At 38.8% G+C, this 14,071-nt stretch overlaps 1 protein-coding gene across 16 annotated transcripts in view; it reads right to left on the bottom strand.

Annotated features, from left to right (window-relative positions):
* MYCBP2 (MYC binding protein 2) overlaps nt 1-14,071 on the bottom strand; it is a 334,178-nt gene that overhangs the window by 114,605 nt on the left and 205,502 nt on the right. For all 16 annotated transcript variants that reach the window (XM_066380737.1, XM_066380743.1, XM_066380736.1 and 13 more), the window contains one exon: nt 7,885-8,029. In XM_066380737.1, the coding sequence (XP_066236834.1) occupies nt 7,885-8,029 (145 nt within the window). The remainder of the gene's footprint in view (nt 1-7,884; nt 8,030-14,071) is intronic.

Genomic DNA, 14,071 nt, shown 5'->3' with positions numbered 1-14,071 from the left:
AGGAACAAGATAGGGTTGTCCACTTTCTCCACTCTTATTTAATGTGGTACTAGAGGTTCTAGCCAGAGCAATCAGACAAGACAAAGAAATAAAAGGCATCCATATCGGAAAAGAAGAAGTAAAGGTATCACTTTTTGCAGATGATATGATCCTATACATCGAAAACCCCAAAGATCCACAAAAAGACTACTAGAAACAATAAGCCAATACAGTAAGGTCGCAGGATACAAAATTAACATACAGAAGTCAATAGCCTTTCTATATGCCAACAATGAAACATTTGAGAACGAACTCAAAAGAATAATCCCCTTCACGATTGCAACAAAAAAAACAAAATATGTTATTTCTAGAAATAAACATAACAAAGAATGTAAAGGACTTATATAATGATAACTATAAACCATTGTTAAGGGAAATTGAAAAAGATATAATGAGATGGAAGAATATTCCTTGTTCTTGGTTAGGAAGAATAAATATAATCAAGATGGCCATATTACCCAAAGCAATATACAAATTTAATGCAATTCCCATCAAAATTACTATGACATTTTTTAAAGAAATGGAGCAAAAAATCATCAGATTTATATGGAACTATAAAAAACCACGAATAGCCAAAGCAATCCTAAAGAAAAGAATGAAGCTGGGGGCATTACAATACCTGACTTCAAACTATATTATAGGGCCACAACAATCAAAACAGCATAGTAGTGGCAGAAAAATAGACACTCAGACCAATGGAACAGAATAGAAAACCCAGAAATAAAATCACATATATATAGTCAAATAATTTTTGATAAAGGGGCCAACAACACACAATGGAGAAAAGAAAGCCTCTTCAATAAATGGTGCTGGGAAAACTGGAAAGCCACATGCAAAAGAATGAAACTGGACTACAGTCTCTCCCCCTGTACTAAAATTTACTCAAAATGGATCAAATATCTAAACATAAAACCTGAAACAATAAAATACATAGAAGAAGACATAGGTACTAAACTCATGGACCTGGGTTTTAAAGAGCATTTTATGAATTTGACTCCACGGCAAGAGAAGTGAAGGCAAAAATTAATGAATGGGACTACATCAGACTAAGAAGTTTTTGCTCAGCAAGAGAAACTGATAACAAAATAAACAGACAGCCAACTAAATGGGCAATGATATTTTCAAACAACAGCTCAGATAAGGGCCTAATATCCAAAATATACAAAGAACTCATAAAACTCAACAGCAAACAAACAATCCAATAAAAAAATGGGAAGAGGACATGAACAGACACTTCTCCCAGGAAGAAATACAAATGGCCAACAGATATATGAAAAGTTGCTCATCTTCTTTAGTTATTAGAGAAATGCAAATCAAAACTGCAATGAGATACCACCTCACACTTGTTAGATTAGCTATTATTAACAAGACAGGTAATAGCAAATGTTGGAGAGGCTGTGGAGCAAAAGGAACCCTCATACACTGTTGGTGGGAATGTAAAGTAGTGCAACCATTATGGAAGAAAGTATGGTGGTTCCTCAAAAAACTGAAAATTGAACTACCTTATGACCCAGCAATCCCTCTACTGGGTATATACCCCAAAAACTCAGAAACATTGATACGTAAAGACACATGCAGCCCCATGTTCATTGCAGCATTATTCACAGTGGCAAGGACATGGAAACAACCAAAAAGCCCATCAATAGATGACTGGATAAAGAAGATGTGGCACATATACACTATGGAATACTACTCAGCCATAAGAAATGATGACATCGGATCATTTACAGCAAAATGGTGGGATCTTGATAACATTATACGAAGTAAAATAAGTAAATCAGAAAAAAACCAGGAACTGCATTATTCCATAAGGAGGTGGGACATAAAAGTGAGACTAAGAGACATTGATAAGAGTGTGGTGGTTACGGGGGGAGGGGGGAGAGGGAGAGGGAAAGGGGGAGGGGCACAAAGAAAACTAGATAGAAGGTGACAGAGGACAATCTGACTTTGGGTAATGGGTATGCAACATAATTGAATGACAAGATAACCTGGACATGTTATCTTTGAATATATGTATCCTGATTTATTGATGTCGCTCCATTACAAAAATAAAATAAAATTAAATTAAAAAAAAAGTTTCCTCAGACTTTTTGATCCTCTTTTCTTTTTGCTGCTCCACTTCTATTTATCTTGTCCTCTAGATTGCTGATTCGATCCTCTGCTTCATTCACCCTATTTTAATTCCTTCTAGTGTAGTCTTCATTTCTGACACTGTATTTGTCACTTCTGACTGGTTCTTTCTATGATTTCAATGTCCTTTTTGATGCTTGCTATCTCTTTATTTAGGTGCTCATAATGTCCATCCATTGTTGCTCTAAAATCTTTGAGCATCCTTCCAATCATTATTCTAAATTCTGCATCTGGTAATTTGGTTATTTCCATTTCATCCAGTTCTTTTACTGGGCATTTTTCTTGTTGTTTCATTTGGATTGCATTTCTCTGTTTTCCCATTTTGTCGGTGTATAGATTCCTTTGAGTATGTTGTCTTTGTATCTAGCTGATTCTAGAGTTGGTATTGTCTGCCTCCAATTTCAAGTTGTGTCATTTCTGTATTTTCTTGGGTTGACATCAGCTGTTGTTTGTAATCTGCTGTGGGCTACTTTTCTGCTGTTACTGTTCTTTTTGCTATTTGTATTGGTGTTTTCTATGTCTTAGCTGGGTCAGTTGTGAGGAGCCCTTCCTTAAGATACCACTCTAATAAGGGTTGTTAGGTCCTAAACTGATGCTCACTGTATCTGCCTGCTGGATTTCCCCACCCTGAACCCTCCTGGCTGAAGCCTGGTGCAGATCAGTGTGGGTCACTTCCTATGATAGGCCTTATCAACCTTTTTGTAGCTAGAGTCAATTCAGATCTTGTGGTTGTCTCTGCTGGGCCCAGGTTTCGTATATATCAGCTGCACTACTAGGCTACCTTTTATCTACTCTTGGCCTAGGTGAAGTTTGTTTAAAAGTTCAGGTTCTTGAGATCTGCTTTCTGCCACCTCTTATCGCTGGCTACTTGTTGGGCTCAGTACTGTAATTCAGATATTAGGTACAGTATTGAGTGTGGCTTTCCCCTTAGCCTCAGGTGTCATTCTATCTACACTATTTTTCTTTTTTCCTATTTTATTTTTTTCTTCGTTTTCAGCCCTCAGAAGGGTATGGCCACAAGGGTCCACTGGGTGTGGCCTCTGTGTTCCCTATGTGTGGTCTGTACGTCAGCCTGCCACCACCGCTGCTGCCACCTTGGGCATTCAGGCTTGGGTGCTGCTGGTGCTGTCCTGCCACTGCAGCCATTGTGAGTGGGCTTGCGCACATGCGTGCTCTGGCTGCCTCTGCTTGCAGGCTTGCACATGTACTCTGTCCCTACCGCTAACCCCCGCCGCTGCAGCCACCTCAGCCTCCAGGAGTACTCAGCAGTGTGGAAGGGCGGTGTAGCTCAGACCTCAGCACTCACTACCTGTGTCCCTGGTGTGCCCCCTGCTTCTAAGGGTCTCTTTGCTCTGACTGGAGCAGGAGAGCCTCTGGTGGGTGGGGCAATTTCTTCCCTTTGCTGGTGTTGCTGCTCCTAGGAAAAACAGTCACTTTAGACTTGGGGAGTGACTGAGCCCAGGGGTTAGGGTGGCTTAACCTCAAAGTATTTCTCCCTGTGCCTCTGAGATTACACTCTCCTCTGGCAACTACAATCCTCTCAGCAGTCCCCGCTCCCAGAGATCCGGGTAAGTGGCTGTGAATGAGGTTTTCTGCGTAGTCCCTTTAAGACGGAACCTGGGTCTGAGAGTTCTGACTCTTTCTCACAAACAGTATCCTGGCTCTTTTCTCAGCTAAATACTGTTCATATGCCTCTGCTAGGCTCTGGTGCTCTAGGCTGGGGCTCTGGGCCTGGGGATGAGGACCCACAAGTCTCTGGGCAACCCACCATGCCACAAGAGTCCCTCTGGGCCGCCACTCACTCCTGGGAGTAGGGCAGCCCTTTCTGCATCTCCACCTTTCCTATCAGTCTCAGTGTGGTTTCTTCAGTGGTCCTTGGTTATAGAATCCTCTTAGTTTAGTCCAAAGTTGGTTTTTCAAGATGATTGTTCTTAAAATTAAGTTGTAATCCACTTTGGTTCTGGGAGGCGGGAGTTGCAATATCCAGATACTCCATCACCATCTTGCCACTCTCCCTTTTATCAGATTTTTACCTCATTATCTGCTCACTCTATTATTAGAAACAGACTCAAAAGAGTTTGAATGGTTTGCCTGAGATCACACCTCTGGGATGCATTTGTTGCCTCCTAAACTAAAGCTATATACCAAGCTTGCGGGCACTCTTACCAGGCAGGTGGGAACAGCAGCCTTGAGTTCCAGGTAGTGTATTTTGATAAAAATCCTTTCCTCAGAGTATTTTTGGTCACTATCAGGATTACTTTAATCTCTATTTTTTTTATACTTTGCTTTTTGCATTCCATTAGAGTAATTCATAGTGGACATATGAACACCTAGATGGGGCATGATCTTAAAAAAGTAAAATCTAAGAGAAAATAGCATAATGGAGCATACTGTACTCATATGCATTGTATATATTGTATATAATTTAAATTATGTACTATTTTACCCTCTGTATGTATGTTTGGGTGATGATGCAAATCCTTATAATGTGAGTCATTGTCAAAACTTTGATAGCCACTGGTAAAGCCTGGTTTTTGTTTAGTATCAGGTTCAAATACTTTCACATACAGTTTTATTTACTGGTCTTAACACATCAGGTGAAAGGTTCCAATGGCACTGTGCTTTCTTATGGAATAAATCAAAGAATGTTCCAAGTATTTGAAACAGTTATACTAACAGTAATATAGAATCAAAATTTAGTGCTCTGTAATTAGAAGGAATTTTGTGGAATAAAATATTCTAAGCTCCAAACAATCAAATCACTTTGTAATATAATTTTGAGGTGTGGGGGCAGTTGGGGAGTGCCTACACACATTTTCATTCATTATTAATTTTTTCAGAAATATAATAAAAGTTTCAAATAATATCCTTATATTAATAAATTATATCACAAAGGGCTTAAGTTCATACATTACAATATGTTCTAAATGTCTTTATCAATGTCTCAGAGAAAAGGTATCCAAAGAACTATATTTATCAGTATAGTACATGATAATTTCCATTTTTCACTCTTTTACATTTCAAATTCATTTAGAGCTTATTTAATAAGTATCATCATTATATTTTCTTTTTGGTTTCAAAAGTACAGAATATAATTGAGTTTTTAAAAATATATATACAATTTCTTTTTTTTTTAGAGGGACAGAGAGAGAGAGAGTCAGAGAGAGGGATAGACAGGGACAGATAGACAGGAACGAAGAGAGATGAGAAGTATCAATCATTAGTTTTTCGTTGCGACACCTTAGTTGTTCATTGATTGCTTTCTCATATGTGCCTTGTCTGCAGGCCTTCAGCAGACTGAGTAACCCCTTGCTCGAGCCAGTAACCTTGGGTCCAAGCTGGTGAGCTTTGCTCAAACCAGATGAGCCCACGCTCAAGCTAGTGATCTCGGGGTCTCGAACCTGGGTCTATCGCATCCCAGTCCGATGCTCTATCCACTGCGCCACCGCCTGGACAGGCTATACAAAATTTTTCAAGTTATTCTTTTATTGATTTCTTATATCACTATGTATTAATGGACTTCCCTTTATACGCTTAATGTTCTTTATACGGACACTCTATCTTCCTTTTGTGTTATATTACCTAGAAAAATGTAAAAAAACAAAAAAATATGTAACTTGGAAATTAAATACGAATAATATAAACAAGTAATTTGAACAATTTTCGCCCTCCTCCATTACATACATGTAAAGAAGGTACTGCAAATGAACTCTAGACACATGCCATTTCAAAACTTTTACCACTTATGGGGCCCACCCAAGCTGTTTCTAGTGGACTTTCTATGTGAATGGCCTGTCTTGGCTCACACTTCACTTTCCGAAAAATGACGCAAGCAGAATCTGGCCTCATCACATCCCATGCCTCTCACTATGTGGCCCCAGGCCCTGCACTAGAAGTAGCCATTCTTGGTTCAAAGCCTAGTCTTGGCTGGACACTTCTAAGCCCAGCATTAAGTAAATCCTGATGCAGATTGTTTTGCAGCTCATGGTGGGTGACCCTGAGCAGAAAACAGGAAGTGGCTGACCTTGGCCTGCATACCCTGGGAGGACCCAGAGATAGTGCACTCATTGCACAACTTCACATCAGGTAGAAATACCACCTAATCATTTCTACAAGTGACACTCTCAAGGGATGAACTTAGTGGACACCAGAGCCCTGTGAAATAAATCCTGCTCTCTGTGGGATGGGCCCCTGCACAAGTGAAACTCCACAGTGGCATGATATCAGTGGTGTGTGTTCACAGCCAGGCCTTCCAGCTAATTGGCCTAGGCGAAAATCTCTCCCACTGATGTGCCAAAAGCAATGAAGGTTCAATTACAAGCTCACACAGGTGGTGTTAGAGGGGCACACATATCAAGTGTCCAGCTTTGGTGATGGAGGAGGCTGTGCCACTGGACCCTACAGCACACCTACTACATTAAGCCACTTCACCCAGCCTAGGAGAGGTCGCTACATAATGCACAGAAACAAACACAGGTAGAAAACCAAAATGAGGAGACAAAGTTCAAAACACTGATTATAAGGATGCTGAATGAACTTAGTGAGAACCTCAACAGTATAGAAAAATATCAGAAAATAAAAAGAAATTAAAAAAAATGATGATAGCTCTACCTACTACATAGAAACAAAACAGGTAGGCAACCAAAATGAGGAGACAGAGTTCATAACATTGGTTATAAGGATGCTCAATGAACTTAGTGAGAACCTTAGCAGTATAAAAGAATTTCAGAAAAGAACAATGAATAAAAAAAAGAATAATGATAGTATAAAGAGCCTCTGGAACAACACTTAGATCATAGGGGTGCTGGAAGGAGAAAAGAGCAAGAAATTGAAAACCTATTTGAAAAAATAATGACTGAAAACTTCCCTAACTTGATAAAGGAAACAGATACAAGTCCAGGAAGTAGAGAGACTGTCAAACAAGATGAATCCAAAGAAGACCACACCGAGACACATCATAATTAAAATGCAAAAAGTTAAGACAAAGGGATAATCTTAAAAGCAGCAAGAGAAAAGCAGTCAGTTACTTTAATAAGACTGTCAGCTGATTTCTCAACACAAACTTTGCAGGTGAGAAGGGATTGGCAAGAAACATTCAATGTGATAAAAATGACAGACCTCTAACCAAGATTACCTTACCCAGCAAAGCTATCATTTAGAATTGAAGGATAAAGAGTTTCCCAGACTAGAAAACACTGAAGGAGTTCATCACCACCATATTGTATTATATAAAATGTTAAAGGGTTTTTCTTAAGAAGATAAAAAATATAAACAATAAAATTTCAATAAATACATATCTAACAACAACTGAATCTAAATAAATAAACAAGCAGAACAAGCAAGACTCATGGATATAGATAACATTTTGACAGCTGTCAGATGGAATGGGGGATTAGAGAGATGGGTGAAAAAACTGGAGGGATTAAGTAGAAATGGTTGTTACAGAATGGCTAATGGGGATGTAAAAACAGCATTAAAATATAATCCATAATATTCTAATAACTATATATGTTGTTAGATGGGTGCAAAATTTATCGGGATGATCACTTAGTAAGTTACATAATGTCTAATCACTGGGGTGTATACCTGAAATTAATATAACAATGTATGTCAACTATAACCAAAAAGTAAAAATGATATAAAAATGAAATAAATATTTTATTAGTTACAATAGTAACTAATAGATGTCTACTATTTTAATTTTGATATAATTACCTTCATATTGGGAACATGTACCACATCACCATACTGGTCTTTTGTTTGAACAGTTATGGTGGTAGGCCAACCACAACGAATATCATCTTTATTCAGGATCAAAGATGTCTTCTGAGGATCAGCATAGGAATCTGGCTGAAGCCACCTAGCAATAAACAAAACAAAACAAGGAAACAATAAATTCATGAATATCTTCAATGATTAACATGAGGTTAAGCCAAATGAATAAAATGTATCAAAATGCCAACAATAATATCTTCATTTCTGATTCAGTGATAATCATAATAAATTTCTTCCTTGGAAATTGTTAATGAAAAATTCATTAAAAATATGCCAAAGCACTGATGTCACCGGTTCAAAATGCCAGGCTTGACTGGTCAAGGCACGTATGAAAAGCAACCTATAAATTGATGCTTACCACTTCCCCCATCAGCCTTTCTTTTTCTCTCTCTCTCTCCTCTCTAAAATGAATAAATAAAATCTTAAAAATATATACACCAAAGCACCTAAGATTTCTGAGTTTACAAACAGAAAATTTAAAATACAAAAATTTGAAATTTCAGCTATGGTTGATTTAAGATAATTAAGGAAATGAATTTAGGTTGAGTATAATTTGAAGTATCAAGTACACTCATTCTTACTGAGGAAGGTTTGCCTTAACTTGCCAGCTTAATAACCAGAGAAAGAGCAACTCCTCTGTAAAAGGGACAAAAATGGAATTCTGCTTACGAGAGCAGCTCAGTAAAACATGTACTGTCCACCTCCTTACACAATTTCTCAACTATCTTCCCTCATTACATCCCCTTCCACATCCATTTTGCCAATTTTCTATACTTTGTGAAAGCTATCCATGAAGTCATTTCACGATCAACATTGAAGCTATCCTGTGATATGAGTAATAAATAATACTGTCATGAGTAAAACTGTCCATAAACACAGTAGTAAGGCTGACTTAAAATATATTCTATTCTTCTCCAATCATCATTTTGGTTTTTAAAAACTAAAAAGTAATCTCTGTATTTTTAAAGTTAAAAGAATAACAATAGGAAAAATGATGATGAAGTAGGTGAATGTCACAACTCCCACCTCCCAGAATCAAAGTGGATTACAACTTAACATAGAAATAATCATCTTGAAAAACCAACTTTGGACCAAACTAAGAGGAGAATCAATAACCAAGGATCACCGAGGAATCACACTGAGCTGGTAGGAAAGGCGGAGACACAGAAAGGGCTGCCTGGCTCCCAGGAGTGAGGGGCAGCCTGCAGAGTCTCTAATGGCTGGGTGGGGGGGGGGGCAGTTTCCTGGAGAGTTGTGGAGCCCCAGCCCCTAGAACCAGAGCCCCATACTGGAGCCCAGAGACAATTATAGGCATACAGACAGTGGTTAGCTAAAAGAAGAGCTGGGTTACTGTATGCGAGAGGGAGACAGAACTCTCAGAGCCAGGCTGTCTTGAAGGGACCATGCAGAAAACCTCATTCACAGCCATTTACCCGGGGCTCAGGGAGTGGGGAGAGCCGAGAGGACTGGAGTAGCAAGAGAAGAGTGTAGTCTCAGGGGCACAGGGAGAGATTGTGGGTGACAGCAACCCTGATCCCTGTACTGGGTCGCTCCCCAAACCTAAAGTGCCCATTCTTCCTGGGAGAACCAAGCCATCAAAGAGAATCAATTACCCCACCCACCAGAGGCTCTCCTGCTTCAGTCAGTGCAGAGACACTTAGAAGCAGGGGACAAATCAGGGACACAGAATTTGAGTGCTGAGGTCAGGGCTACAGGACCCCCAACCTGCTGAGTACCCTCCAAAGAGTAGGAGAGCCCGGCTGCAGCCGTGGCTGGGGAGCTTGGCCCACACGGGCATTGGGGGCAGAGTCCAGCAAGGCAGTCTGCACACCAGCAACAAGGGGCGAAGCCTGAAAGGGCTGGCCACAGGCCAGCGAGGGCAGAACCCTGCGTGGCCAGGCAGATCCCAGCAGGGTGAGGCATCCCGCATGCCTGTGGTGGGTGGAGCCTGACGAGAGGTGCCGTGCACGTGTGGGGGGCAGAAGCAGGCAGTCCCCCGCCCACAGGGAGGAGCAGAGCCCGGAAAGGTGTCCTGCATGCTCCCAGGGTGCGGAACCCAGAGAGGCAGCTAGCGCATTTGTGAAGGGCGAAGCCTGGTGGCCTGCGCTGCAGAGGGGGGCGTCCCACACTCCTGTGAGGGTGGAACCAGGAGAAACAGCCCCTGCCCACGGGAGGACCAGCCCAGTGAGGCAAGGAGACCCACATGCCCTCAGAGCAGCCGTAGGTGTGGCCCGGTGAGCCGTGCTCGTGCCTGAGTGCCTGAGGAGGCGGAGGAAGAGGGGGGCCGGCGGAAAGACCCCACTTCAGTAATAGAGAGGCCACACACACTGGCCAAGAGTAAACAAAAGCCAGCCTAGGAGTGCAGCTGATATTCACAAAGGCATCAGGGCCCAGCAGAAGCAGCCACAAATTCTGGATCGCCTGTAGCTCCAAGAAGTTTCCTAAGGGCTAGTAAAAAGCAGTGACTCACACTGGTCTGCGCCCAGTTCCGACCAGGGAGGTCCAGGGTTGGTACATCTAGCAGCCTGATATGAAGAGCATCAGCTCAAGACCTAACAACCATAGTTAGAGTGGTATCAAGTTTATAAAAAGACAAAATGGGAAGACAGAGAAGTGCAATTCAAATGAATCAACAAGAGAAATACCCAGAAAAATAACTGAATGACATGGAAATAAAGATACTGCATGCAGAGTTTAGAATGATTGTTAGGATCATTATTGCTCAAGGATCTTAGAGCAACAATAGATGGACAAAGTGAGCACCTAAACAAAGAGATAGCAAGTATCAAAAAGGACATTGAAATTATAAAAAAAAATCAGACAGAAATAACAATATCAAAAATGAAGACTACACTAGAAAAAATAAAAGCAGGCTGGATGAAGCACAGGATTGAATCAGCAACTTAGAGGACAAGATAAGCAAAAGCATAGAAGCAGAACAGCAAAAAGAAAAGAGGATCAAAAAGGTCTGAAGAAACTCTAAGAAAGCTCAGTGACAACATAAAGAGAAACAATATCCACATAATAGGGATTCCTGAAGGAGAAGAGAAAGAACAAGGGATAGAGAACCTGATTGAAGAAATTATAGCTGAAAATTTCCCTAAATTGATGTAGGAAAGAGTCACACAGATTCAAAAAGCAGAGAGAACCCCATTAAAAAGGAACCCAAAGAGACCCACATCAAGACACATCAAATCAAAATACCAAAGCTAAAAGATAAAGAAAGAATACTAAAAGCTGCAAGAGAAAAACAGTCAATCACCTACAAAAGAAACCCCCATAAGGATGACATCCAACTTTTCAACAGAAACACTTGAGGCCAGAAGGGAATGGTAAGAAATATTCAAAGTAATGCAGAACAAGAACCTACAACCAAGACTTCTTTATCTAGCAAGGCTATCGTTTAAAATTGAAAGAGAAATAAAAAGATACCCAGACAAAAAAAATAAACATTCAAGAAATTCATCACAACCAAACCAATGATGCAAGAAATATTAAGGGGTCTGTGTAGACAAAACAAAGTGGGGGGAAAAAATCTAGTAAAAAAGGAATATAGATTTAAAGAAAAAAAGGCAATATACAACTACATATCAATAATAACCTTAAATGTAAATGAATTAAATGCTCCAATCAAAAGACATAGGGTAGCTGAATGGATAAGAAAATAGGACCCATACATATGCTGTCTACAAGAGACCCATCTTAAAACAAAACAGACACATAGACTGAAAGTAAAAGGATGGAAAAAAATATGTCATGCAAATGAAAATGAAAAAAAAGCTGAGGTAGGAATACTTATATCTGACAAAATAGACTTTAAAACAAAGACTATAGTAAGACATAAAGAAAGTCTCTACATAATGATAAAAGGAGCAATCTAACAGGAAGAGATAACCATTATAAATATCTATGCACCTAATATAGGAGCACCTAAATATATAAAGCAGACTTTGATGGACATAAAGGGCGTGATCAACAGCAATACTATAATAGTAAGGAATTTCAATACCCCAATAACATCACTGGATAGATCCTCAAGACAGAATATTAACAAAGAAACAGCAGCCTTAAAGGACACACTAGATCAACTGGATTTCATAGGTATCTTCAGAACCTTTCACCCTAAAGCAACAGAATATACATTCCTTTTAAGTGCTCATGGTACATTCTCTAGGATAGACCACCTATTAGGGCATAAAACAAGTCTCAACAAATTTAAGGAGACTGAAATCATATCAAGCATCTTTTCAGACCACAATAGCATAAAAACTAGAAATCAACTACAATACAAAAACTAAAAAACACTCAAACACTTGGAAAGTAAACAACATATTATTAAATAACAAATGGGTCAACAATGAAACCAAGAAAGAAATAAAAAATTTCCTTGAAACAAATGAAAATCAGCATACAACAACTCAAAAACTATGGGACACAGCAAAAGCAGTCCTGAGAGGGAAGTTCATAGCATTACAAGCATACCTTAAGAAGCTAGAAAAAGCTCTAATAAACAACTTAACCCTGCAACTAAAAGAACTAGACAAAGAACAGCAAGCAAAAGGAAGGAAATACTAAACATCAGAGTGGAAATAAATGACATATAGACTAAAAAAAAAAAAATACAGAAGATCAATGAAACCAAGAGCTGGTTCTTTGAAAAGGTAAGAGATCGATGAAACATTAGCCAGACTCACCAAGAAAAAGAGAGAACTCAAATAAATATAAAATTAGAGTGTGGAGAAGTGACAACTGTCACAGCAGAAATACAAAGGATTGTAAAAAAAATACTATGAAGAACTGTATGCCAAAAAATTAGACTACTTAGGTGAAATGCCAAATTCATTGAAAAATATAATCTTTCAAAAATCAATCCGGAAGAATCATAAAACCTAAATAGATTAATTACAACAAATGAGATCAAACAGTTATCAAAACACTCCCAACAAACAAAAGCCCTGGGCCAGATAGCTTCACAGGCGAATTCTACCAAACATTCAAAGAACAACTAACTCCTGTCTTTCTCAAGCTATTTCAAAAAATTCAAAAGAGAAAACTTCCAAGCTCCTTTTATGAGGAGAGTATAATTCTAATTCCAAAACCAGGCAAAGACAACACAAAGAAAGAAAACTATAGGCCAATATTCCTGATGAATTTATATGCTAAAATTCTCAACAAAATATTAGGAAACGGATTCAGGCAATACAGGAAAAAAATCATACATCATGATCTAGTGGGACTTATTCTGTAGAGACAAGGCTGGTACAATATCCCCTAATCAATCAATGTGATTCATCCCATAAACAAAAAGGATAAAAATCACATGATAATATCAATATAAGCAGAAAAAGCATATGATAAAATCCAGCACACATTTATGATCTAAACTCTCAGCAAAATGGGAATACAGGGAACATACCTCAACATGATATAGGCCATCTATGACATCCACAGCCAGTATCGTACTCAATGAGCAAAAATTAAAAGCAATCCCCTTAAGATCAGGAACAAGGCAGGGGTGCCCCCTTTCACCACTCTTATTCAACATAGTTCTGGAAGTCCTAACTACAGCAATCAGACAAGAAGAAGAAATAAAAGGCATCCAAATTGGAAAAGGAGATGTAAAACTATCATTATATTCTGATGATATGATACTGTACATAAAAAACCCTAAAGTCTCAGTCAAAAAAACTACTGGACCTGATAAATAAATTCAGCAAGGTGGCAGGATATAAAATTAATACTCAGAAATCAGAGGCATTTTTATACACCAACAATAAACTGTCTGAAAGAGAAATTAAGAAAACAATCCCCTTCACTATTGCAACAACAAAAAATAAAGTACCTAGGAGTAAATTTAACCAAAGAGGTTAAAGACTTGTACTCGTAAAATTATAAAGCACTGATAAAGAATATTTAAGGAAAATACAAAAAAGTGGAAGCATATACCGTGTTCATGGATAGGAAGAATAAACATCATTAAAATGTCTATATTACCCAAGGCAATCTATAAATTCAATGCAGTTCCTATTAAAATACCCATGACATACTTCAAAGATATAAAAAAAATATTCTAAAAATTCACATGAAACCAAAAAAGAACACAAATAGCCTCAGTAATCCTGAAAAA

The sequence above is a fragment of the Saccopteryx leptura genome, chromosome 4, assembly GCF_036850995.1.
Source record: "Saccopteryx leptura isolate mSacLep1 chromosome 4, mSacLep1_pri_phased_curated, whole genome shotgun sequence".
NCBI classification, from domain to species: domain Eukaryota; kingdom Metazoa; phylum Chordata; class Mammalia; order Chiroptera; family Emballonuridae; genus Saccopteryx; species Saccopteryx leptura.
The sequence above is the reverse complement of the archived record's forward strand: the minus strand, read 5'-3'. Positions and strand labels throughout refer to the sequence as shown.